General features: G+C 36.2%; 1 protein-coding gene across 1 annotated transcript; it reads right to left on the reverse strand.

The window, feature by feature from the left end:
- Nucleotides 1-2555: 2555 nt before the first annotated feature.
- LOC306844989 (phosphatidylinositol glycan anchor biosynthesis class U protein-like) lies at nucleotides 2556-10032 on the reverse strand. Its single transcript, XM_079377465.1, has 12 exons — nucleotides 9885-10032; nucleotides 9375-9439; nucleotides 9239-9298; nucleotides 8994-9056; nucleotides 8751-8860; nucleotides 8535-8635; nucleotides 7580-7677; nucleotides 7341-7495; nucleotides 7114-7257; nucleotides 6569-6693; nucleotides 5365-5507; nucleotides 2556-4734 (listed from the first exon to the last, which is right to left on the reverse strand). Exons 1-12 carry the CDS (start codon nucleotides 10012-10014, stop codon nucleotides 4621-4623), a joined length of 1308 nt encoding a protein of 435 aa, XP_079233591.1. The 5' UTR covers nucleotides 10015-10032; the 3' UTR covers nucleotides 2556-4620.
- Between the last annotated feature and the right edge of the window lie 14190 nt (nucleotides 10033-24222).

Raw genomic sequence — 24222 nt, forward strand, 5'->3', positions numbered from 1 at the left:
AATAATAAATAATCATTTTGATAGCCCTGGCTCTTTTCTCCTTATATTAATCGCCAGATACAGCATGAAAACAGTTTTATTTATTTATTTTTCTGACTGGGTGATATGGTTACTTGGTCTGGTGACTCACAGCTAGCAGACTTCCTGTTACTTTTTATGACCCCATTTTTGTAATTTATATTCCTTTTGTACTGAACTTTGCACATGCTGGGTGTGCTGTTGTAAAATAGATGCAAACCCTTTACACCAACCCTCATATTTAGTTACAACATAAAAACAATAATTGTACGTGAATGGGTGACATGCTTATAGGTCAGGCGATGCAATATAACTAGTAAACGTCTGTGCTACTTTTTTGACCCCCTTCCTGCTCAGAAGAGAAAGAAAGTTTCCATTGTTGGGAACTAATTACTTAAATCCTCATTTAAGGTCTTTTCTCCTGGGCGAATGTGGGCTCCCATGAACATTTTGTTGAGTTCTGAAAGGAGACTTTTTAATAAATAGTACAAGGGAACAGTGTCTGCTTGGCAACTTCAGTGCATAAGTAGACCAGCATGTCTAGAAATATGATCACACGTTCAAAAGAGGAAACCATGTTGACTGGAATCATTCATATTGTTCATACAGTTCAGATGAAGGACAAATACAATAGTATTCTGTGGCAATACCATGGTATTTTGATATATAACATGGTACCATAGTCATACACCACAACATTTACATAATACTCCGAAGGCATTTCAAAATATACTACAGAATTGCATAGATTACCATTGCAATGGCTCTAAAATGGTATGTGTAAGAAACGAAAAACAAAGAATTATCATGGAAACGTTTCTAAATATCATCACAATGTTGATTGAGGTGTTGATAAAAGTTATGAGTTTTGAAAGGACTTGTTCTTGGCTATCTACCAAACATTTAACCAAAGAACATGCCATCTTTCGAACATTGTGATCCTTCCTTAAGATTTATCAAGCCTCATCACACCTTGAGTTAAGAATGTACACATATTGGAATATTTGTTTCTTTTTCGGATTGTATCTGGACTTTACATGGATTTGTTTAATTGCGAGAGGCTGACAGTGTTACTGTAGTTATCAAATTATTTTAGCTGCATTCAGATTAATCCACAGATTGAATAACTCAAATGTTGGCATTTTTTAATCATTATACATTTACTCTTTAATTACTGGGTTTTCCGTAAAACAGGCATTTTGTCATAGACCAAATGTTTCATTTTAGTCTTTTATGCTCTACGTCAGTAACCTCTTGCATTCTGCTGGCCAGTCAGCGTATGACTCAACAAGTTTCCAGTTAGACAGAATGAGGGGCCCTTTCCAAAAGACTTCCGAAAGCATTTCTCTTAAGAGTCAACGGCACTCACAAAGAGAACCAAGTCTGTGTTATTAAAATGCATCGCTTCATTGTAATGCGAAATAATGGTAACATGAAAATCTGATTCAACAGGTCCTGTGCAGTTGTCATGGTAGCTCAGAAGTTACGTAAATGCTTATTCAACATTATTTGGGCAATCTGCACAGAAGCCGTGAGAATGAAAAGCAAACTTGGGTTTGCTTACATTTTGAAATCTTTAAACATTTTATATTATGTAGAAATTAACATTGACCTGGATGAATAAATGTTGTGGAAGTAGCTTTTGTTCATTTGAGCTATTGTTAACTGATGTTAACATTAACAACCTTGTAAAGTTTTACTTACCTTGGATTCCAGTGACAGGGAATGTCAAATACTAAAATGTCAAAGAAAGCTATCAAATATTAACTCAAATTATGTTTTATTACTGATAATTTGACAATTTTATAGCTGAAGATCAATATTCAAATATAAATGATCTAAAAACAAACATCTCAAAATAAATATGATAAAACTTAACCTGTTGTTATGTAATAATTTAATCCACTGAAAGAGGTGAAAGGACTCCAAAACAATGAAAACGATCAAATAAAATGTTTGAATAACATGATAAATGCAGAGTCATTCTGACTTTCACCTGGCGTGATTGATGTCTCCCAGTAATGAATTGAAAAAAAATCATTGTGATGTAATTTGTGGCAAATGCCAAGAAACAAGTCTGTACTGTCTTTTTAAGTACTAATGTTTCAAAGTAAAAATGTAAATTGTGTGGAAAAAAATACACAAAACATGAATTTCATAACACAGATGAGTTTGTGTAATTAGTGGGAATAATGCTAATCTCTTCATTTCACTCTAGACAGCTTAAAGTATTTGCCAAACTAAAGCAGTGGGCTGCTCAATTTTTAACATTAGTTTTTCTGCGTCGTCTGTCACCAAGACTTACTTTAATTGACATTAAAGTCTGTGACAACATTCTGACAGTGTTTAAAGGTATCTCATAACTACAAAATGCATTTGCAAAGCCTATAGCATCTATAGAATATATAGAAAACTAAGAAGTCTATTCATTAGTTCACTCGTCAAGTCATGATTTCAGCAATGGCATGCACAAATTTGCCATGACAGGCTTAATTTAAATAGCACTTTTTTCTTTAAATCATGAACCAACAGGGTTTAACGAAACAACACAACTGAGAAATAAACTTTATTGGCATTTTAACCACCACATAATTTACAAATCATTTCAAACCAGTGTTATGACATCCAAAATGGCCCAAACTTTCCTTTCAGGTCGAAAGGGAAACCAGAGTAATGTGAAATGGAGGTCTAGTAATGTGTAATACTTCAGTGTGCACATTTCTGAACCACTAGTAGGCATTCAAAATAAAAGAAAATTCCTGAAAAAACATTTAAGTAATTCAAATTTCATTGCTAACTTAAGCAAAAGATTCCCTGCAGTTCCATCTCTAATGTGTGCAGGAGAGAAGCCCTTAATCGTGCCAACCACAGACATGTTCACATTTCGCAGGCCATTCAAATGTTTCTAACTTGGTACCAAAAAGCACATTTATGAACTTTAGTCGGTTGTTCATCCAAAGTAAAATGGAGTGGAAAAATGAATTCAAAAGAACACAATAAATAATTCCCATGAGGACTGAAAGAAAGAAAACGGGACTGGCTAGTTAGTACAACAACTGCTCAAAATGGCCAAAGTCAGTAGTTTCAGTCAAATATAATCCGTTTATTATACTACCAAAAAAGTAATTTGAATCAGTCTTGTTGTCCAGTAACAATATCTTAACAAATAAATTTACTTTAAAGTTGTACAAGACATAATACATTAATTGATGATTGTTTGTTTTTGTTTTAAGCATAAATCAAAAGTTTTTGCCAATGTGGGAAGAGAAGCAAAGTCTTACCTTAATTTTGCTTGTTTTTACTCAGTACCAAGACCAAAAAAAAAAGGACCAAAAATGTATTAATTTTTTAAAAATCTTCCTACTAACAGTTTCTTGGTTAAAATACAGCATGATATAAAATACTTTAATTATTAGTTAAACTTTTTTAATTTAATTGTTTTAGGAAATCCATTTGTGTTATAAATGCCATTTAATGTCAACATAAGGTACGATAAGGTATGTCATTGCATGTGGCAATAAAATGGCAAGCATATGTTTATAAACCTTCAGCATCTACATCTTTATGACTTTAGAGATGACTTCCACACACTTGTCACTTCTGATACAGCTGACCTCATTATTAAAGCTACCCGGATGTTTGCGTCTTCCTACCTGACCAAAGGGCGGATTATTAGAAAAGTCTGGAAACAATACAGGCAATGGAAAATTCCACCATCTAAGAACTAGAAGGAAGGTCTACCCACAAGAGGGAGGGGTTATACAGGAGTGCAATCGTTAGGTTCACGTGCCCTGGTGTTAGATCAAAAGCACGGATCAAAGTAAATCCAGGTGGTTAATTCTTAATCCCAAAGGAATCATAAAACAGAACAATAAACCAGGGCCAATTTAAAAATAAATAAAATCACAGTACAGTTTAATCCCTCATTAAGAACATAAAACAAAACCAAAATTGTTGTACAAAATGTACCAAATCTAAATATTTAAGCCTCTTGCATTATTAAGTGGTTAAATAAAAACATTAGCCCAGAAAAGCATTCAGAGAACATTTGAACATATCCACCTCTTCATGTCAGACTCTCCGATAAAATGTCCACAAACTCGCCGAAGTGTCTTCAGTTTTGGCCCTCTGAAGTCAACGCTTATGTGATCACTCCACATTCATGTTCTGCCCTCTGCTGACCACGACTTCAAACTGCACGTCCAACTAAACAACCTCACTTTTTCAATGGAGTTTAATAAAGAACAGAAATCCTTTGAAACAATGAAAGACAAGCAAATCAGAAGTGAAAATAACTTTGCACCCACCTCATGGGAGCCAAAATAGTCAAATTCTGTATCACTCAGATACCTTCTGTCAGCCTCCATTATCAAAAAGTCTCATACAAAACAGCTTTGGTCCAAGAGGGGGTCAACATTCAAACATGACGTAAAACGCTCAAATGTGCAAAGGAAAGTAACAGGGAAAAAAGCAAGGAAAGGCATATTGAGGTGAGAGAGAGAAAAAAAAAAAGAAAATGTAGTGTGAATGGACAATAAAAAAAGAGCAGAGATATGGGGGTGTGAGGCAGTCGGTGAGATCTCCAAGTCCTGTGAGAGAAGGTCACTTTAACACCAGAGTGGCTTCAGTGCCATCTTTCTTCTTTAGATAGAGGCCGTGTGTCAGGTGATGTTCTCGACGCAGGTAGGCGTAGAAATAATCTGATACCAGGAGGATCTGTGGTGGTGCAAACACACACATGACATTAGTTCATGTAATCTGTAAACTTTACTGTGAATTTTCACAGTGCTCACTAACTTTTCACTGCTCTGATGCCAAACTGAGAAATCCCAGGCTTCTAATATCTACAAAAAGATGGGATGCACGTGCCTCACGGGTAATGTGGGGTGTGCCAGCTGTCTTGGTTAACCCAATACGGGACTGTTTAGCTGAAACTAATACAAGCTAATGAATAATGAAACCTTGTTCCTACATCGATTTTTCCACCCACAATTTGTCAGCCAAGTAGTTATAAACACTATCGTAGCTGAGCCTGTCAAACACCAAAAGCGCAATAACCGCTGCTATCTTTACTGCTAGCCAAACAACAATTAGTTGTTTAATAGCCTTTCTTTCTGTCATCTTTCTTGCAACCTGACACCAGGTTTTGTGTACTACCTCCATGAGTACAGGAAATACCTGGCGTGACAGCTTCTGTCATGGTCTAATGAATAGAATATGACTCTACCTTGAAGCTAAGAAGAAACCTTTTTTGTTACCTTAAAGACTTGTTGAGCAAAACAGAAAATGTGCCGGTTGTATTTCCAATTGTGTTTAGGTGAAATGACTTATGATGGGTCCCTTTACCTGTCCAAAGTTGAAGAGCAATGTGATGGCATAGTAGAAATTAGAGTTGGCACTGCCAGCGTATATCCACAGATGCCAGAGCACAGGAAAGAGCGCGGAGCATGCCAACAGCACGCACGACACCAGAAAGATGTTCCTCAAAACTGAAATAAAGAGGAGAAAGAAATATAAAAAAGCTTGCTAGCAGATATCAACTTTATCCAGTGGCACAAATATAAACTGAGACAGAACTAACACAGAATCTGCATGGGATGCTCTACATATTTCCACAGAATTTGAATAGCAGTCATTCACAAAGTTCCACAGAAGCCCAACTCCTTGTATTTGTGTCTGTGCAAATACAACAATGCTTTCGGGTGCCAATACAAGTGCAGTGTCCCATTTAATGCATTTTATCATGCTTAATTTAGATTTTCCTATGAAATCTGTGCTGAAAATCTGAAAACAGTACACACGTTATTTATAAATGTGCTTTGGAAAAGCGCCTAATATAATTGAACAGCATACACGGAATACACTCCACATTTTATTAATTCACAGAGAAAACCCCACACAAATGGAATTAAATTATATTTTGCTCAATTTACACAACTCTTCAAAAGTTTGGAGGCCAGTAAGATTTTTTCAGTGTTTTTAGAAGAACTCTCTTATGCTCACCAAGGCTGCATTTAACTGATACAGTATAAGAAACTTTATGAAATATTATTACACATTTTTTCACGGACACTTCATTTGTTTAATGTGTCCTAGCTAATAAAAATATAAATTTCTCGAAAACTATTTCTTGCTGACCCCAAGCTTTTGAATAGCAGTGTATATCACTATGTAATGCATTAATAGCGAACAAATTCATAAAAGCTATATTATAAGCACTTTCATATGACTAAAGACCAAACGAAATCAAAATTGAGGTTCTGTGGCTTTTCTTTCATGTGTTTTAGCTTATATGACGGTGATAAAATAAACTTAAAATTGTAAAACTCTTTTCTAAGAAAATGGAAAAAAGGGACTACTTAATATTAGAATAAATAATCATTTTTCTCTAAAATGCCCTCTACAATTATAATGTCACTTTACTTTTACCACCTGTCACTGACTAGCAAGTAGCAGCTGGTTCATGGTTCAAAAAAAGGACATGCCCTACTCCATTTTCCTGCTTCAATAGCAAATCTGTCAACATGTTTAAATGAAAACCGCTACTCACATCGGTAAAGGTGACTCCAGGCTGGCAAAAATGCCATGTAGAGGGCGACATCTCCCACAGTAGGGTACGACTTAAAGATGGAGATGATGGCAATCTGCATGAAGATGAGGAACACTGGATGCTCCCTGTTTGAAAGTGAAAGTGACGTGACATACGACCAAGTATGGTGACCCATACTCGGAATTTGTGCTCTGCATTTAACCCATCCAAAGTGCACACACACACACTGTGAACACACACACACCGTGAACACACACCTGGAGCAGTGGGCAGCCATTTATGCTGTAGCGCCCAGGGAGCAGTTGGGGGTTCGGTGCCTTGCTCAAGGGCACCTCACGTGGTATTGAGGGTGGACATTCACCTACAATTCCTGTTGGCCTGAGACTCAAACTCGCAACCTTTGGATTACGAGTTCGACTCTCTAACCATTAGGCCACGACTTCCCCACATTTGAATTGTTTAATTTGATTGAATTGTTTACCCATAATAGTGCTATACATGCTAAATGAACGCATTGCTCATGTTCAGGTATATGCAGGACCTACTTGAGTTTGATGGAGAGGGGGATGGTGTAAAAAAAGACATTGATCTGAAAGACGCAGATGAAGAAGAGACGGAAATGCTCAAACATCTCTGCAAAGAAGTACCAGAAGAGTCCGATGTTTGGAGTCAGGTCTGGAACAGAAAATCTGTGGAATACACACACGGTAAATATTTGAATATTAAATATGTATTTGAAAATAAACAGTGCGGCGTATGACTGCTGACTGACATGAATCCATAGACAGAAGGGATGAAGTCCCAGGAGCCCAGGAGGAAGAAAGACAGTCCAATGATCACCACCAGACTGCCCACATATATGAACGCATACTGAAGAGTGAAGAACCAGAAACTACTCCTCCTCAGGTTCACTGGGATATATAACCTCTGAAAGAGACAGAAAGATAGAGAGATGTTTCATTTTGGCCATCAGAGTAATGTATCTGCATTAGTCTGAGTTCAGACTCTCACCTGCAGGAAGAATAGGAGTGCAGGAGCAAACAGGGTCAGAGGATAGATGGACTGATATGTAGCCAAGGCCAACAATATCCCACTCAACAAGGCACTACCTGAAGAAACCACAACAACACCACATACAGTAAACCACAGACAAGTATTTCATAATTCATATAATTATAAATAATAGTAAAATATGAGCAGCTGTTCATTTCTTAATAATTACTCAGCTCAAAGACTGCTGAACCTAAATGTGTTTCTGATCATGTGCGCTGCTGATCTTTGTGACATGTTCACTGAGATGTTTCATAACTATTAATAGTTCTGATTATACATTGACTACATCACAATTTGCATATTATTCACTACCGTTAAAAATGTTTGGGGTCAGTAAGATTTTGAGTTTCTGAGAGGTCTCTTATGCTTACCAAGGTTGCATTTATTTGATTAAAGTAAAGTAAAACTGCAATATTGTGAAATATTGTTACAGTTACTAATATGTTTTAAAATGTAATTTATTCCTGTGATGCAAAGCTGAATCTTCAGCATCATTACTCCAGTCTGTGTCACATGATCCTTCAGAAATCATTCTAATATGCTGATTTGCTGCTCAAGAGACATTTCAAATGTTTTGTGGATTTCCGAGAACTAGAAAGTTCAAAAGAACATTTATTTGAAATCTTATCAACTTAACGTGTCCTTTCTGAAAAAACTGTTCAATTCTTAAAATATATATATTATTGCCCCCCTATCATTTGAACGGTAGTGTATATTCACACACAAACAATACTTGGCAAGTGGGTCTATGATACAGTCCCAATACTGGCATATGTTTCACAACATACTCAAAAGTATGTACGTTACCTTCACCAACAAAGCACTTTTAGTGCAAAGTAGAAGAATGCAAATCAGGAAGTTTAAATTTATGAACGGTCTGGCTCACCTTTAAGTGTACAAAGGGGACACTCACCTTTTAATGTACAGAAAATGAAGAGAGCAATAATGGCATTGTTCAGCCCACAAGTTGACTTTGCCACACAAGATAGGATGGTGAAGGGGTTTAACAGATAACTGGAAGACAATTAGGCAAATGCAATTATGTCCCTTACTTTTAAGGCTGAGTGTCTTTTTTGAAATTAAAATAAGCGATATCATAATCTTGATTTAAAGCCTGATCAGAACTTACAACATGGCAACCTTGAGGGGGATGTAGAACATTTCCTTCGGCGAGCGGAGGAGCTCCAAACAGTCTGCGGGATACCGGTCAGATTCCAAGGCATATTTCTGTTTTCTAAACTACGAAGCACACAAAGATGAATGTTAATTTATAAAATATTTCAAATCATAATAATAATTTGAAAATATAATGAATAGGCTCTAACTTCTGAAACATACACAGATATCAACAAAAATACAAGCTATAACTTACCACATTCTTGTTATAAGTCTGAATTGAGAGATAAAGAGCCACCGCTGTGATTCCATCTGCTATCTGGTGATATAACGTTACATCAGTATATTTACAAGAAGTGAAATGTACAAAAGCACAAACAGTAATAGTTATAAACTATGATTTTAATTCACAGCAACCTGGAAAATTGAATATTAAATCAGATTTGGGATTGTTTCTACCAATTGCACAGTCTAATGATGTAATAATGTCTAATGACTTACCATAAAAACAATCTCTGCATAGTCGACCATAAAATGAAAGAGGTATATCATAAGGGGTGTCTGGAAGAAATAAAAAGAACAATTAAACACAACGGAGAATAGACTTGAAAAGAAAATGAATCAAACACAAACTTACTTCGTGAAACACATCTCCTGAGTAAGGCGAGACCCCCAGATCCAACAAGGCGAGACCCTCTACAACTGTTTAATTCACAAATCAATCATATTATGCATTTAACAGCTGATTAAATACATCAAAAAGTCAAGGTAGTGAAGTGAACACTACTGTAACAGGGGGTTTCTACTAAAACAACGCCCAAAAATCACATCACTTCAATGAGAATATTTGACAGACTGTATAAGATTTAACATAACTTAAGAACAATTTCAATCCAAGACATACTGGAAATAGATAATAAACTGTGAGCAGAGTTCAAAATCTGCGTATTGCATTGATGCTGAATATTTAAAATCAGACATATAACTAAAAAATAATGTAACTAGCAATAATTGACTTAAAAACAAAGCATCGCGTGCTGAAAATCTATTTAATGCATGTCTTCATTTGACAGCTCAGCAATGCTGCCATGCACGAACATACCATCAGTATACAGCATTCCCATGCAGAAAAAATACATAAACATACCTCGTTTCCACGCATTCAAAGGCGACACCACCTCGACCCTCTCTGAAATTAATTCTGCCAAACTGGATCGGAATAAAACGGCTCTTATTGTAACAGCCACTATCAGTAGGAGTGTTAAAGGAGCCGCCATTTTTGTCGCGAGGAAGAAGCTGTCAGCGCGATGCATTCTGGGAAATGAAGTTCACCGTCACCTTCCTGCTCAAACGTCCATAAAGGAGGAAATAGGATGCTTTAGTTGAATGGAAATTACGGTTAGGAATGCATGATAACAGATGAAAGATTTGATTTCACAAACTATCTTTTATTCCTTGTGCGTGCACTCATTTAACAATACAGAGGAAAACATGACTGCCTGTGTCCTATTTTGGCCAATCTTGTTATTCACTGCTCTATTTCATTATTCATTACTGTAATTCTTCTGTATACTGTTCTCCATTGCATCCGCAGTTTTCCTGCTTTCCTTTCAATGCCTGGTACTATTTTAGCTAGTAATTTTCAAAATGATTTGTAGCTATTATTCAAACAAAATGCAACAGTAAAGAATTCCTCACTACATAAAAGTTTTCCATCTATATTTAAGATAAAATAATAACTTTTCATTATGAAATGATCATAAAAGGTTTCATTTGTAATCAGTGTTGGGCATAGTTACTAGTTACTGTAATAGCCTAATATTACTTTTTGCAGTAACTAGTAGTGTAATTACTAATAAGATTTCAGTAATAATATTACAGTTACCTACCATAAAACAACTTAGTTACTTTTTACCGCTGATTTAAAATCTAACTCCTAGATTTATTTTCATAATTTCATAAAAATCTTTTTGCAAAATTAAACAGTTTCTTACAAACTTATGTGATTTGATCAAATACAATGAAATATAAATATATATGAATAAAGGAGAAATTACAGTTAGCTACACATGACAATTAATGAGATTAATACAACACTTCTACTTGAATGAAACTATCAATCAATATTGAGTGTTTGTAATAACTTCTGAATTTGAGTCAAATGCTCAGGAAGAAATATGTTGTTAGTAACATTCTGTGGAAGATACACAGTTACAATAAAAAGTAATGTAACTAGTAATGTAACTAAGTACTGTTGCCAGAAAGTAATATGTAAAGTAACAATATTACTTTTGAATGGAGTAACTAGTAATGAGTAATATATTACATTCTTTGAGTAACTAGCCCAACACTGTTTGTAATGTAGCCTGGTTTTGAAGGATGATTGTATCAGCAGCGTGAACATTAATCAGAACATTTCCTTGTTTTCGTCAGAAAGTCATGACTGAATGACTACAGATGAACACTTTTACTAAAATGTGGTGCAGAATTCGAAACCGACCACAAGATGGGAGTGGATGAACACTCAATAGGACCTGTTCATAAACCAATAATGGGCCAAGATAGTAAAAGAGTTTCTTGTATTGCCATGCCTGAACTACCCTTAAGCTCGTAAAACTAATTTTGGTCATATGCAATCCAGCTTTGTGTCTCATTACAGTCCTTTTGAACCCATCAAGGACATGCTGTCCCAGAAGGATCCCTATTACATAGGCTAAGCAACATTTATGGATACAATGTCACATTATGGAGAACCCGTGTCCGTATAATATGACACATCAGCCAGTGAAGGCTAAATGGAGCTGCTAGAGCGTGTGTCATAAACCAGAGAATCAGGTCTTTAAAGATGCCACTATGAGCTTGATGCACACAGGTTCATGAGGGTCTCAGCGGGGGAAGCGGCATAGTTCAAGGTCTGAACCAAGAGAGATGATGTTGGTCTGGGGATGTAATGAAGTCTGGGAGGACAGCGCATTAAATCCTTCCCCTCAGACACAGTCTGCTCTGGGCAGGGCTGTAACGGGCCGGTGAGTGGATAAAGATTATCGAGCAACCGTGTTGACCGACACTGGCTCACCCTTCTGAAGAGTGGCCAAAGCACCAGGCCAGGTAACAGCATGTGGAGAGAAGCTGAGCAGCGAGTCTGTGAGATGTGGATAGAGAGGGATTAGAAAAGAGAAAGTTCAGGATGAGAAGAGTGACCTTAGAAAGAGCAAGAAATAAGAAAGTGTGACTGAAATACATTTTTAATATAACACTCTGAGCTTCGTGTTCTGGTGAGATTGACTTTCTTTATAATTTTGGAGTCCCAGAGACCCCAATTAATCTATAATTTTACTTTCAAATTTTTTTTTAATGTTCCTCTGAACTAATCAAAACCCAGTAGACAGATATTGAAGCTTTAGCCCTCTGTTGTATCATATAATAGGCATGCGTTTTATCTTTATACGATTTTTACCTAGAATATTAATATAGTTTCTGTTTGGGTTTAAATTGACCTTGTAGGAATGTACTACAATGAGTAGGCAAATTCATTTGCATTTATTCATATTTAACTAGTGATATTAGTTTATTGTTAAGCAATAGACCTTAATCAGGTCAGATACCATATTGAGTTGCACAGATCTTGTTTCACAACTCACAGCTTTCAAAACTGTTTTTGTCTAGTTTTTTTTTTTCAGAAATGTTTTTCGATAAATCGTTATGTTGTTAAACAATAGTACAGGCCATTGAACATACTGTACTAATATCCCTCGCAGCCTTCTTTTCATTCCTGTCAGAAATTAAATATGGCACTACCCTTACTAAAGCGTTTAGCCAAATGCTATTTAATCACTGTTTAAGGTATTGCTAATGCATTCATTTCTAAAATCCTGTCAGTATAGATTGTGCAATAATAATTTGTCCTCCACATTCAGGTCGTAAAGCCTCAAAAGTGGATGTCAACTGCAAACTCAATTCAAGTCTGGCTCTATTCAGGTATAAAACGCCCACTTTTCATGATCCAGCAACTCACATTATGTTTCCTGTGGCCGTATCATTAAGTTACTGACATCTGCCAATAACAGACGGCTATCAAAGGCTGTGCTCACCTTTCAAACCCCTGCCTATGATGTTTCCTCCATTCTCTTGCTTTTAATTCAACAGGAGTCTCTTTCTGTTTGACTGAGGATAACTTATTCCATCCCGCCTGAAACTCTGTGTGTCTTCCTCTCTCTGAATCTCAATTTTCTGGCTTGCAGCAAATAAAAACCTGCCATATGATGTCATAAATCAAGGTGACAATGGTTTACACTCAGTCAGAGATATTCAATATGAATAATATCCCGAAGAACAAGGTAATCATGCAACAATCAATTTCAACTTTTATAATACAGCTTAGTATCTCATAACAAATTAAAATGAATATTCATTCAATCCCCTTTTCTTGGCAGAGTCTCCTAGAACTTGCTTTAATATTTATTAATTTGATATTATTATTTATTACCTTTATTAATTTGCTTGATTTAGGCAGCAAAATGAGAAACAAATTTCATTAAAATTGAATCCTGTCTTGCAGGCATTAATTAACATACAAAACAACTAGTTCACCTGTCCAGAGGCCGCCATTGACCTCAGGGTCCTGCACTGTCACAGATACTCTGCACATACAATTAAATTCATAGGTTTTTATAGTGTAAGTCAAAATGATGCTATACCTAAGAAATTATTTTAAAATGAGGTTTTGTGATATGAAGCAGCATTTTGCATGAAGGAAGAATAGAGTGCAGATAACAATCGGCAGAAAAGTGTTTTTAGGCAGCTGCACAAATATCTTTTATTATCAAACTTTGGCCCAAGAGATGCAAGTAAACATGATGCTGAAGGAAAGGCCTCCTTCCCAAATGAGATGTGTGTCAACAACAACTATGGCAGTCCACTAGGATATCTATCTCCAACTCTGATCTCTAATATTACAGGGACAACCAGGGATTTAGTGAGCCAGTGTTATACACAATGCCAATAGTGGTGATGTGAGAAATATACTGATGTACACTACAGTTCAAACGTTTGAGGTAAGTACTTAAAAACAGTATTTCTTGAGCAGCAAATCAGCATATTAAAATGATTTCTGAAGGATCATGTGACACTGAAGACCTGGGTAATGATGCTGAAAATTCAGCTTTGCCATCACAGGAATAAATTTAATTAAAAAAAGCAGTTATTTTAAATAGTAATAATTTTCACAATATTAGTATTTTTAACTAAAATAAATATTATATTATATTATATAGCGAAATTGTCTAAAGTGTCTAAATTTACTTGAATTCTCACTTTACGCAAAAAATATAATATAATTTTTTTGTGTGACGTAGAGAGAATTCGCATAAATTTACTCACTTTTTCGCTATTTAGATGACTGGGAAAAATATAGCAGTAGTAGCATATTTATATAAAGACCATGCTTCCACTGAAATTTTGAAAGGGAAAGAAAGAGCAGGTAGAGTAAATAAAAATATTGTCAAGTCAAATCATTGTCCCTGTAAACATTTTTACAGAATCTTGAATATGAATGATATACATCTTTATCCATACAGGTTCCTTGACATTATAGTTCTGTAAACCACAGGCCATAAATTGTGCATTTGTGTGCACAGGGGAAAGTGCGGTGCAGATAGGAATTCATGAGGATCTGGCAAGGGTCTTCATTGACTAAACACTGACACATTGATGATTGATGATTACCTGAAACATGATGACATTTCCGGATGTGATCACAGGGTGAATTAGGAATAGCCTACCAGCTTTTATTATGACCTTTTACCTGTACTATTCTTGTCATGCACTCCTAAAAAAAGGTATAAAAGCTGTCATTTTTCAATCCTATTTAATGTGTACATGTGTACATTTAAGTTGCTTATATACCTTTATGGTACTAATATGCACACGTTAGAGGTAAGAATTTTTAGGGAGCATTACATTTTAATGGGGCAGGCTAGTGCACTGACTATTGAACTGGCCATGATGTGACTTGGTGTAAGAGTGGTTTATACTAATTATTATTATTATTATAAGTGCATTGATTGAACACTGGTGTGTTTTATCATATTGCAGTAATTCACACAAGGCAATGATTTTACCTCAGATTGTGTCTAAGAACACCCCTACCCATGGTAAAATCACTGTAACACACTGCCTCGAGTGGCTGATTGCTTTAATCTAATAACCTGATGGCACTACGGCTGCCGCAGTCGCTCTATTCACAGGTAGTTTTCAGAAGGTACCGTGGCAGGACAGCACGGTTAATGTCTCCTGTTCATTTTTCTTCGTAATAGAACTGTCAGTGGGAGACACGTGGCAAAAAGGACGCGCTCTGGCTCAATAGGAACAGAGTTTCTGCACGTCGTGGGGGAAAAAACAAGACACCCGCTGGTTGGGGGGAAATGAAATTCACACCGCCTGCCAAGCACCGGGGCGATTCATCACCTCTAAACTGTTCTGCCGCGGTTGGTGTGGAATAATTCACCGTTGGGCGACAGGTCAGGCCGCGATGGGAGTGATCGCACCTGGCCTCTGCTCCTGACGTGCGTCAAACACCCGAGAGACACACTGCCGGGTGTGCCCTGTCTGGAGTGATGGTATACAGTTTTATGCAATTTACTGCAAAAAATATGTATGCTAACTACATTTAAGAAGGTAATTCTGAAATTAATTCCAAAATAAAAGTTTGTGTTTACATAATATATGTGTGCATACTATGTTATATTTATTATATATAAATGCACACACATCCATGCATATATTTAAGAAAATGTTACATTTATATATAAAATATGTATATACTATGTGTGCATATATATATATATATATATATATATATATATATATACCCATACAAATATTTAAAAAAATATTTTTTTTAAAATATGCATTTATATATACATAATATACAGTATTAATTGAATAAATTACAGTCATATTTGAAATGTTGTAGTAGGTTAAATCTGTAAATCCTTAGAGCAGTGCTGTAAGTGAGTGTTCATTTGTAAATTTAAATTTCATATCTACACGCTACACACAGCACCCTTGGTTTGTCTGTTCAGCCTCTTGTCTTGATGAATTCTCTCTCTCATACACATACACGCTCACACATCAATCAGCTGCCCCAACTATCACGTCTCAATCTCAGACAGACCGCGCTCTGGAACCTGATCAATCAGTCCCCCTCTGTGGGCACCGTGCGCCTGCGACAAGACAAGGTCTCGGCTGTCCCTCGAGGTGCCTGTCTGAAACCTGTCACACATAAATAATGACAGGAACATCATTAGAGGCCTTATTTATAAGGACCCTGCTGGATAAATCCTCTTTATCGTGCTCTCTTTTTTTCTCGATTAAACTTTATGCAGAAGCCCCCGTGGACGAGTACGAAATACTGAGGTTCATTCAGGTGAAGGAGAGACAATAGACTGAAGGTGGTTAAAGAGCAGTGCTTTGGCCTAAGGCCCAAAATATACTCTATGCAAGTACGTGAACGCAATCGTTTCTATCCAAGCAAGCTCGATTTCATGCGCAAATTTATGCAATTTATAACGCAAACCAAATATGCACAACGTTCTCTGCATTGCTGCAAGGGCCAATATAACGGACAATATAACGGTGTGTTTACATTGTCGCAAAGCAATTCTGAAATATGAAATATGTGTCAGGCTTTAGTCATAAACACTAAAACTGAAAAACCCCAATCCCTAAATTTATCTGCAGCTCCATTAGCATATTGATATGCATATTCATATTTTCCCATTTCATATTCATAGCAGCGTACTTATTCTAATGGAGGTTAATGTAATCCAGAGAGGCACTTAAAGGCGTATCACATGACTGATGATGTATGGTATGCTAGTCCTCTAGTCCTTCACACTCCAGAATCGCAGTCTGCCGCTGATGTTATCTCTAATAATTGTATTGTTCTCGCTGCGCTTATTATCACATTAATAATATTTGGCAAGTCTTCAGAAGGCATTCAGATACACTCCTAACTGTGGTTAATCTAATTCTGTCTTTGCCACAAAAAACCTAGTCCTGGGGCAAATAATTCAATTATTAAATATCTGTATTATCTGCATGAGAGGTTAGAACAATGACGTTTGAAGCTTGGGGAACTATTTATAAGCAACTAGATTTTAGCAGTATGATTTCATTTCAGCTTCAACTTTTACATCAGCTTCTTTCCATCAACATAATTCCGTCATTGAAACTAAATGGTGACATGAAAGCTGCTTTCAGCAGTGATAGATTTATCATGATATGAGTTAATTATTTGGATTTATCAGTTGCATTTATCTCTCTAGTGTTAATAAATGAATGCCAAGACTAGAATAATAAAACTGCAGTCCTCAGAGGTAAAGACGCAGAGAGATAAAATGCAGAAAATAACTGCCGAAGGGAACAGACAGTCAGTTTAATTTTTTGGTTTGTTATTTGATTAATTTTAACCTTTTAAACTCAATTAGTGTGCTGACCATTTCTCTGATGCTATTAACACAGTCTTAACATAAGGCTGAAATTTTTATGAAGGAAAAATAGTACAGTTATTCAGAAATATTATAATATTTATCTAAGGAAGAAACAAACCTATAAAAAAACCCCGCCTTCTTAAAGGTTGACTGCGCTGTCGACTAATGATTGTTTTCCAGTGGCATGGTGTTTACAGTTCTCTAGCAAATCAACCAACCAATATTAAAGTTCTCTCTGTTGAATATGTATGGAGGATGAAGAAATCCGCTTATGTGATCACAGTCGAGAGTCATCAGTATCACTCCATAAGTTGACCTCACCCTCAAACTCAGGATTCTGAGCACAGATATGTCTTAATATCCCAGAGCAGTGAAATATGTCCACTGAGACATTTCAATTATTCTGAATTAGACTGGAACCCTTCATCAATGTTTAAATTCAATGCAATGAGAAGTACTGTGAAAATTGAGACAAAATTGTGTTAGCATTGAACCTTTGTAATTAGAGATAAAATAAAATAATTCTGTAAAGGTAGGATGAATAGAGCTTTGGTTAAAGACTAAAGTTAATTTGCGTATGCTCATGCAACCTTAGTGAATCGATGCATTTGACCTTTTTATTTTCTCTAATGGAAAGTAAATTAGTTTTGAGCTGGCAAAGAGTCTGAAAGATGGCAGCAAGTCAAAGTTTATTTAGCAGATGCATCATACAGCATGATGCAGCAATAATTGCTGGCAGATCTAAAAGAAAAGAAAGACACGAAAACAAAGATAACTTTCACACGGCAATGTTCACCAGCGTGCTGTTAGTGACAGTATAGCAAGCTCTAATGCATTTCCATAGTATTTTCTTCATTGCATTTTCTACTGTTTGTACTTCATCTGGGGATTAAAAAGTGCCTCATGTCTGGCATCATTTCCTCCTATTTAGTTCGTCTGAGGCAAATGATAAGTCATTATATTGGCCATGAACATATATTCCTAGAAAATTAAACAAATTCATTCATCTTTGCCACAGCTTTGATGATTAATTGTGTCTCATTATAGAAAATGATGACAATAATATGCATACTGCTGTGTGGCATGACAGATGAAAGCAAAAACATTTCAAGAGTGATTTTGTTTGGCTTTTTAGCAACTTGTCACCCATTATTAGAAAATGGCTATACAGACGTGTTTGTGGGCAATCTCGGTAAAGGTTGGAGTGGGAAGAGATGTATATCCTCTGCACGTCTCACTAATTAGAAACAGCTTGTCCCCAGTTGATTGAGTAAGAGAAAGAAAAGGAAAGTGTTTCTTTATATGGAAGATTCTTTGAAACCATGGTGAGAAATCAAAGGCTGACCTTCTCTGTCTGTTCAGTGCCGTTGCTGTTGAACTCCTGTGGCGAGTGGAACTCAATGCACCGTAGTGGGAATCAATATGACGGAAAGGTGGGATAACTTTAGTTCCTCCTCACTGGATCTGTGTGCCTTTTCCTCTTCAGAATCGCAGTCTTTTATGTTTTGATTTCTAATGTCACTAGGTGATGTAGCTAATTTAAATTGTATTACTCAGTGGTGTTCTCAGTTGTGCCACTTTTCAATTTTGTCTTTGGTGTTTCTTCTACAATTAGTTTTAAATGGTGCATAATATGCATTAGTTTTAATAAATGTGTATGTTGAGTAAATAATGTAATTTTTTAGTTTATGATTTTATTTGCCATAATCGTTATTAAATATTATGTAACCCATATATATTAGCTAAGACTCTGAAAAACGTACATCGGTCAGCCATTAGCCTGTTCTATCCTGTTCTATCTAGGTGTATCTGCTAACCACATTTCAGCTCACCCATATCCTATTTGGCTGGAAATTTTTGATATGATTTCATTACCCCCCCCCAATTTACTTCTAGAATGGCCTTCGTTTAGAGACGTGATGACATATTATCCTTGGAGGTAATGCCTCCTCTCGGGCACTTGATGTTCTTAGAAACTAGTCAGCTCAGTCATTGTGACCCAAAAGAAGAGATGTTTTCCCTTTCGCTAATATATCCCTGATTGTGATGCAAAACTATGGATGTAGTCATGTGTTTGTGGAAGTGTATTTATAGTCTAAAAATGGATGCAAAATGGTAAAATAACTACTCAGAATGGTACAAAATATGTAAAGATATGTCCCTTTATGAATTGGGAACTGCAAAACATTCTAAAATAGAATTGATCTGTTTCCACTGTCTAAAACACAAGAACAGGTTTTGTGTTAATGGCTCTTCATATATATATAATAGGTATGGAGAGTATTCATATACATTCCATTCAAAGCATGTAAAGCATATCCTCAGATTTTGTTGTTTTAGGCAAATTGATTGAATGTCAGTAAGAGCAAACTGCACCTGAAATGAAACTGCCCTTGTAAAAGTCTCTCATAGAATTTTTTATCACTGTCCGCCCACCCTGACAAGCAAGGTTCCCTTTGAGTAATTGAAAAATGTTCAGATAATTAAAGTAATATTCTGCTAAGGACCCTTTTCATTATTTTCAGTGCGCTTTTGAAATTACATTTATTGATTCCTGACTAATGGCTAAGAATACACACAGGGCTTTACCTTTAGTTCATTAATGAACTGGATTGTTTGCAAATATTGATTTTAATACACAAATCTCTAGTGATGAAATAATTTCAGTTTTTCTCCCAAGCGAGGGTATGCAGCCAACACTGAAGCTTTATTTTGCATGCAGGTGTGCGGTGGGATTTGGAGATGTCATTCAAATGTGGTGTTGGAGTCCCCTACAGCTTTCTCTACTCAACTCAATTTGTGAATAAGGCATTGTTTTTAGCCCATGTATCAGAGAAAGCAAAATTGTTGCTTCTAGGGAAAGGTTGGTAAATTATAGTGAAGCTTTGAACTAATTATTCAGTCCCATGAGTTGTTGAGGCAAAGTCACCTGGCTTAGTTTTTTGAGTTGGTGGTGGGACACCTTGTTTGCAGTGGCAGGTTAGGAAAGGTGTCCAGGGGAAAGCTGTTTGAAAACACAATTATTTTTGTCATTTTATTTTGTGATGTTGTGGCATAGACAAGTTCAATTGGCAAAGACAAAATGACCAACCAAACAAGAAGGTTTGTTTTACTGTAATAATGTTTTGCAACTTTTGATCGATTTCTTACAGTCAGAATTTTGTTTTTGTCATTAATGTTTGTATTCCTAAGAACTTTGCCAGCAAATGGCCAATGTGAGTACTTTTGTGTTTGCCTGAGTATATTGTGTGGATGGGCCACAGGTCTTATTTTCTTGTCAGAATTGTGTGTTTACACCGTCACTCGTTTACATCATAGCGGGAGGCAAATCAGTCGAGCTGAATTCACAGATAAGACGACACTGTCATATAAACAGTGTTACATAAAAAGGTTCCATAAATCATGCATGACATTTCAATCTCTCCTCCCTTGTCACTTCAGCAGGTGACATTTCTGATGAGATGGAAAAACACTGACATGCACCGTGTGCTTAAACGGATTAGCTTTGTCTCTGATTCAGAATATCTCACTCTCTCCATTTACCGCTGCAGATGAACTTAAAACTAAATCGAAATTAAAAACACCCTTCACCATCAATATGTTGATGGATGGCAGGTGTTTTGTGTGCCGCAATATGAGGCGGTTTCATTATGATTGAAGGAGGAGATAGTTCAATCAAACTAAAGTGTCTGAGACTGAATGTTTTTGCATACTGACTGTTCAAAGATTTAATTAACCAAGGCCAAAATAAGCACATTTTCTGTAAGCTGGTCATTACGTCTCAGCGCAATCTAACTGTCAAGTATCTACCAGTTTATTTTTGTAAAAGAAACATGACATATTTGTAAAGTTGAGATTAAATGATATTTTAAATGATTTACAAGAGGCTGTGGTTGGCATTCTGTAAATCATCCAAATTTCACACAAAATTCAATTTACTAAAACTCACCAAGTTTATTGAAACAGCTTGGCTTACTTGCTCATTTTTGATCTGTTCTGAAGCTCTTTTGGGTTAAAGAGCATAATATATGCATCCTGAATTTTAAGGTAGAGCTACAAAGTGAAGTCTGAATGGCACAAACTCAATTAACAAGTGAATTTAACTTTATTTGCATATTTAAATAACTAAATATTTTTAGTCTCTATTAATGTGTCTTATAGTGGCCCTTGCAGAAACTAGTCCTGCTTGCAATACCACATAAGTCTCAACCAATCTGACAAAACAAATTTGAAAGTCATTTTAGATGAATGACGGCCCTTACATGCTCATTTAGATGCCGTTCATGAGGTAGGTTGCCACATGCCTCCACAATGAGTAATTGTTGGCTGCTTCTGTCCTTCATTTCAGCAGATGAAAATGTCTGCCAGGTGCGTATCAGTGGGACATTTTCACACTGATCATGCTGTGTTATGCAGTAATTCATATTCAGAAGCCGGGAATCGCCTTTAACTGTGAATATGAAGCCCCTTTAGAGGGCACGACTAGTATTGTAGTGTTGTACTATGAATACTGACAGAGTTAAGAAGTGGATACCATAATGTGCCACATTGTTTAGTTTGACATATGCTTTCAGAGGTTCCAAACAAGTGCCAAACTTGAGTTTTGCTGGGTTATGGTGTAAACAAATGTAAAATTCTGTCGTTATTTGCTTAACCTCATTTTGCCCCAGACCTGTCTGCTTTTTCCATGGAACATAAGTTACGATAATAGTGAAAATATTCCATATGACATTGTATTCCAAGTCTTATGAAATTAACCTTAATTTACATCAATATGCATTGAGCTTTCAAATTAAGTATGGCATTTTTTGAGGCATCACATCAAACATAATTGGCATATTACATTATATCTTCTGACAAACAGTTTACCTGACACTATATTTGATTTGAGAGTTACAGATGAAGGGAAAGATTATCAGTGAATAATTGTGGGCTTAAATTTCAGTCTTTAAAAGTATAGCTTTAGAATATCAGAAAACTTTTGATGTATGTTACGATAGATACTTCTGACAATGGCAGAAATGTTATGACTATGACAAGATGGGAATGTTGGATCTAACACATCTGGGATTGTTAGTATGAGCTAACAGCTGAGTTTTGTCCTTTGGAGCTAATCGATTTGCATTTCTTGGAAAAAATAACTGCAGTTTATTCCGGGACTATTCCTTTACAGAAAAGAACGAACCCTTCAATATGCCATTAAGGAATGCATCAAAAAGGACAGAAAATTGTGTTAACCAGGTGATTTCGTAGAGTCGTTTAGGTTTATTTTACAGCACTGGAATAGAGATTGAAAGACAAATGAACACTGGTGAATATTTTTGGAGATAACTAAACCGAACAGGCTCCTTTGATAAAGCTTGATTGTTCCAAACTACCTATCTGCCCTCTATTCTCAGATTTTTGACTGCATTAAAAGTCATTTCTTCGTTCCATGGGGCTAGTGTGCTTTGTTTATCTAATATATCAGTCCTCTGCTGTAGAAGCGGAATGTATCATATAAATATTTAAGATATCTGAGGTGGAAATTCTGAGTCGTCATTTATTTAACTGTTATCTTCTGTAGGCCATATATGCAACATCTCCTCATATTTGATGTCCTTGTTCTTGTTACTCCTTTTTCGTTCTTTTGGTTTGCATGCAGTTTGGTCTGTGAATGTTTCAGACTGGCCTTGAGTGACTTTTCCTCAGTCCGTTTTATGAGTGATCGCAAATTAGCATCTGCTTAACACCATAAAACCACTTTAAACCACTGGATCAATTAAAACAAATCAGATAATTTAATTCATTAGGTTGTAACATCAGAGAGGATGGCTTCCTCACTTCCCTTGAGAATTAGAAATGTGCGGCGTGTGCCATAAAAAGGGAAAACGTTTTGATTAGACTCACATACTGCAGATAAATTGACTTATTGAACATTTTCTACTGGACGTTTGCCAAGGGAAGCATGGATTTCTGTCCTTCATTTGTCAGTGAAGGCTAATTCGAGGAATTGGCTAAAGCCTGTCTTTCTTTTCTATTTGAATAAAATAAATGCAAGGCGATCAACTCCTCCATTCAGGGATTGCTCTGTGTCCTTGGTGCATTTACATAGGTTGTTTGTCTTTCACATAAAGCAGGAGAGAGTGGGCGTTTATGTGCTTTGAATCCTACCTGATTCCATCCCCTCGTTCTCTCCTTTCATCCGAACATCCTTTGCCTCTCTATCATGCCGAGCATTAATCCTTGAGGAACACCAACAGTTTCTGTTATCAATTATTAATCCATTTCCATGGCAATGACATGCAAGGAAGAGAAGCCATTCATTGGCCATTAAAAGACTATTCCCACATAGTAGCACATTCATGTGTTTGATGATTAAATTTTTTATTTTTTTTTACTATTAAGTATATAAATTTAAATTCTGATCTGATTTCAAAGAATGTGACTCCACGTGCACCATGGTCCAGGGAGGATATGTTAATATATATTATATATAAATGATACTCATATTCATACATCATGCCATTTTCTTGTATCTCCATTGTGCTTCAATAAATAAAAATATATTACTATAGTACGTGACCAAAAAAACATGGTACAGCTTTTTTAGACTTTTCTAGGAACTACTTTGATGTGTCATGCAAATACCATAGTTCATGTATTTGAACTGATAATATTATTATCAATGTTGCTGTACCATAGTACTGCTTCAGTTCTATTCGATATGCATTTTCCACTTCACTCATGTAAATGTATGTGTATGTGTAAATGCACAAAGAATACAATAGTACACTTTTCTTAGAGTTTAAATATTTAAAACTGCTATAATGTAACCTTGTGACTTTCACATATAGTCTTGCCTTTGAGCAGCATTTCTGCAGTTGTATGCATTAACCGTGTCTTTCAAGACCGTTCCGTCATATCCACGGAGCCTGCATACAGACACTACGCTACACCCTGCTGTGCTGGTGTTTATCTGTGATGCGTGTTCCCCTCTCAGCCATCCGCTGG

The sequence above is a fragment of the Barbus barbus genome (genome assembly GCF_936440315.1).
Source record: "Barbus barbus genome assembly, chromosome: 25".
NCBI classification, from domain to species: Eukaryota; Metazoa; Chordata; class Actinopteri; order Cypriniformes; family Cyprinidae; genus Barbus; species Barbus barbus.

Bases quoted from the DNA above. Each gene is read 5' to 3' on its own strand.
- LOC306844989 (XM_079377465.1), bottom strand. From the start codon at position 10,014: ATGGCGGCTCCTTTAACACTCCTACTGATAGTGGCTGTTACAATAAGA. The intron at 9,057-9,238 runs GTAAGTCATTAG...TTATATCACCAG, and splicing joins ATGCAGAGATTGTTTTTATG to ATAGCAGATGGAATCACAGC. The intron at 5,508-6,568 runs GTGAGTAGCGGT...TCTTTATTTCAG, and splicing joins CTGGAGTCACCTTTACCGAT to TTTTGAGGAACATCTTTCTG.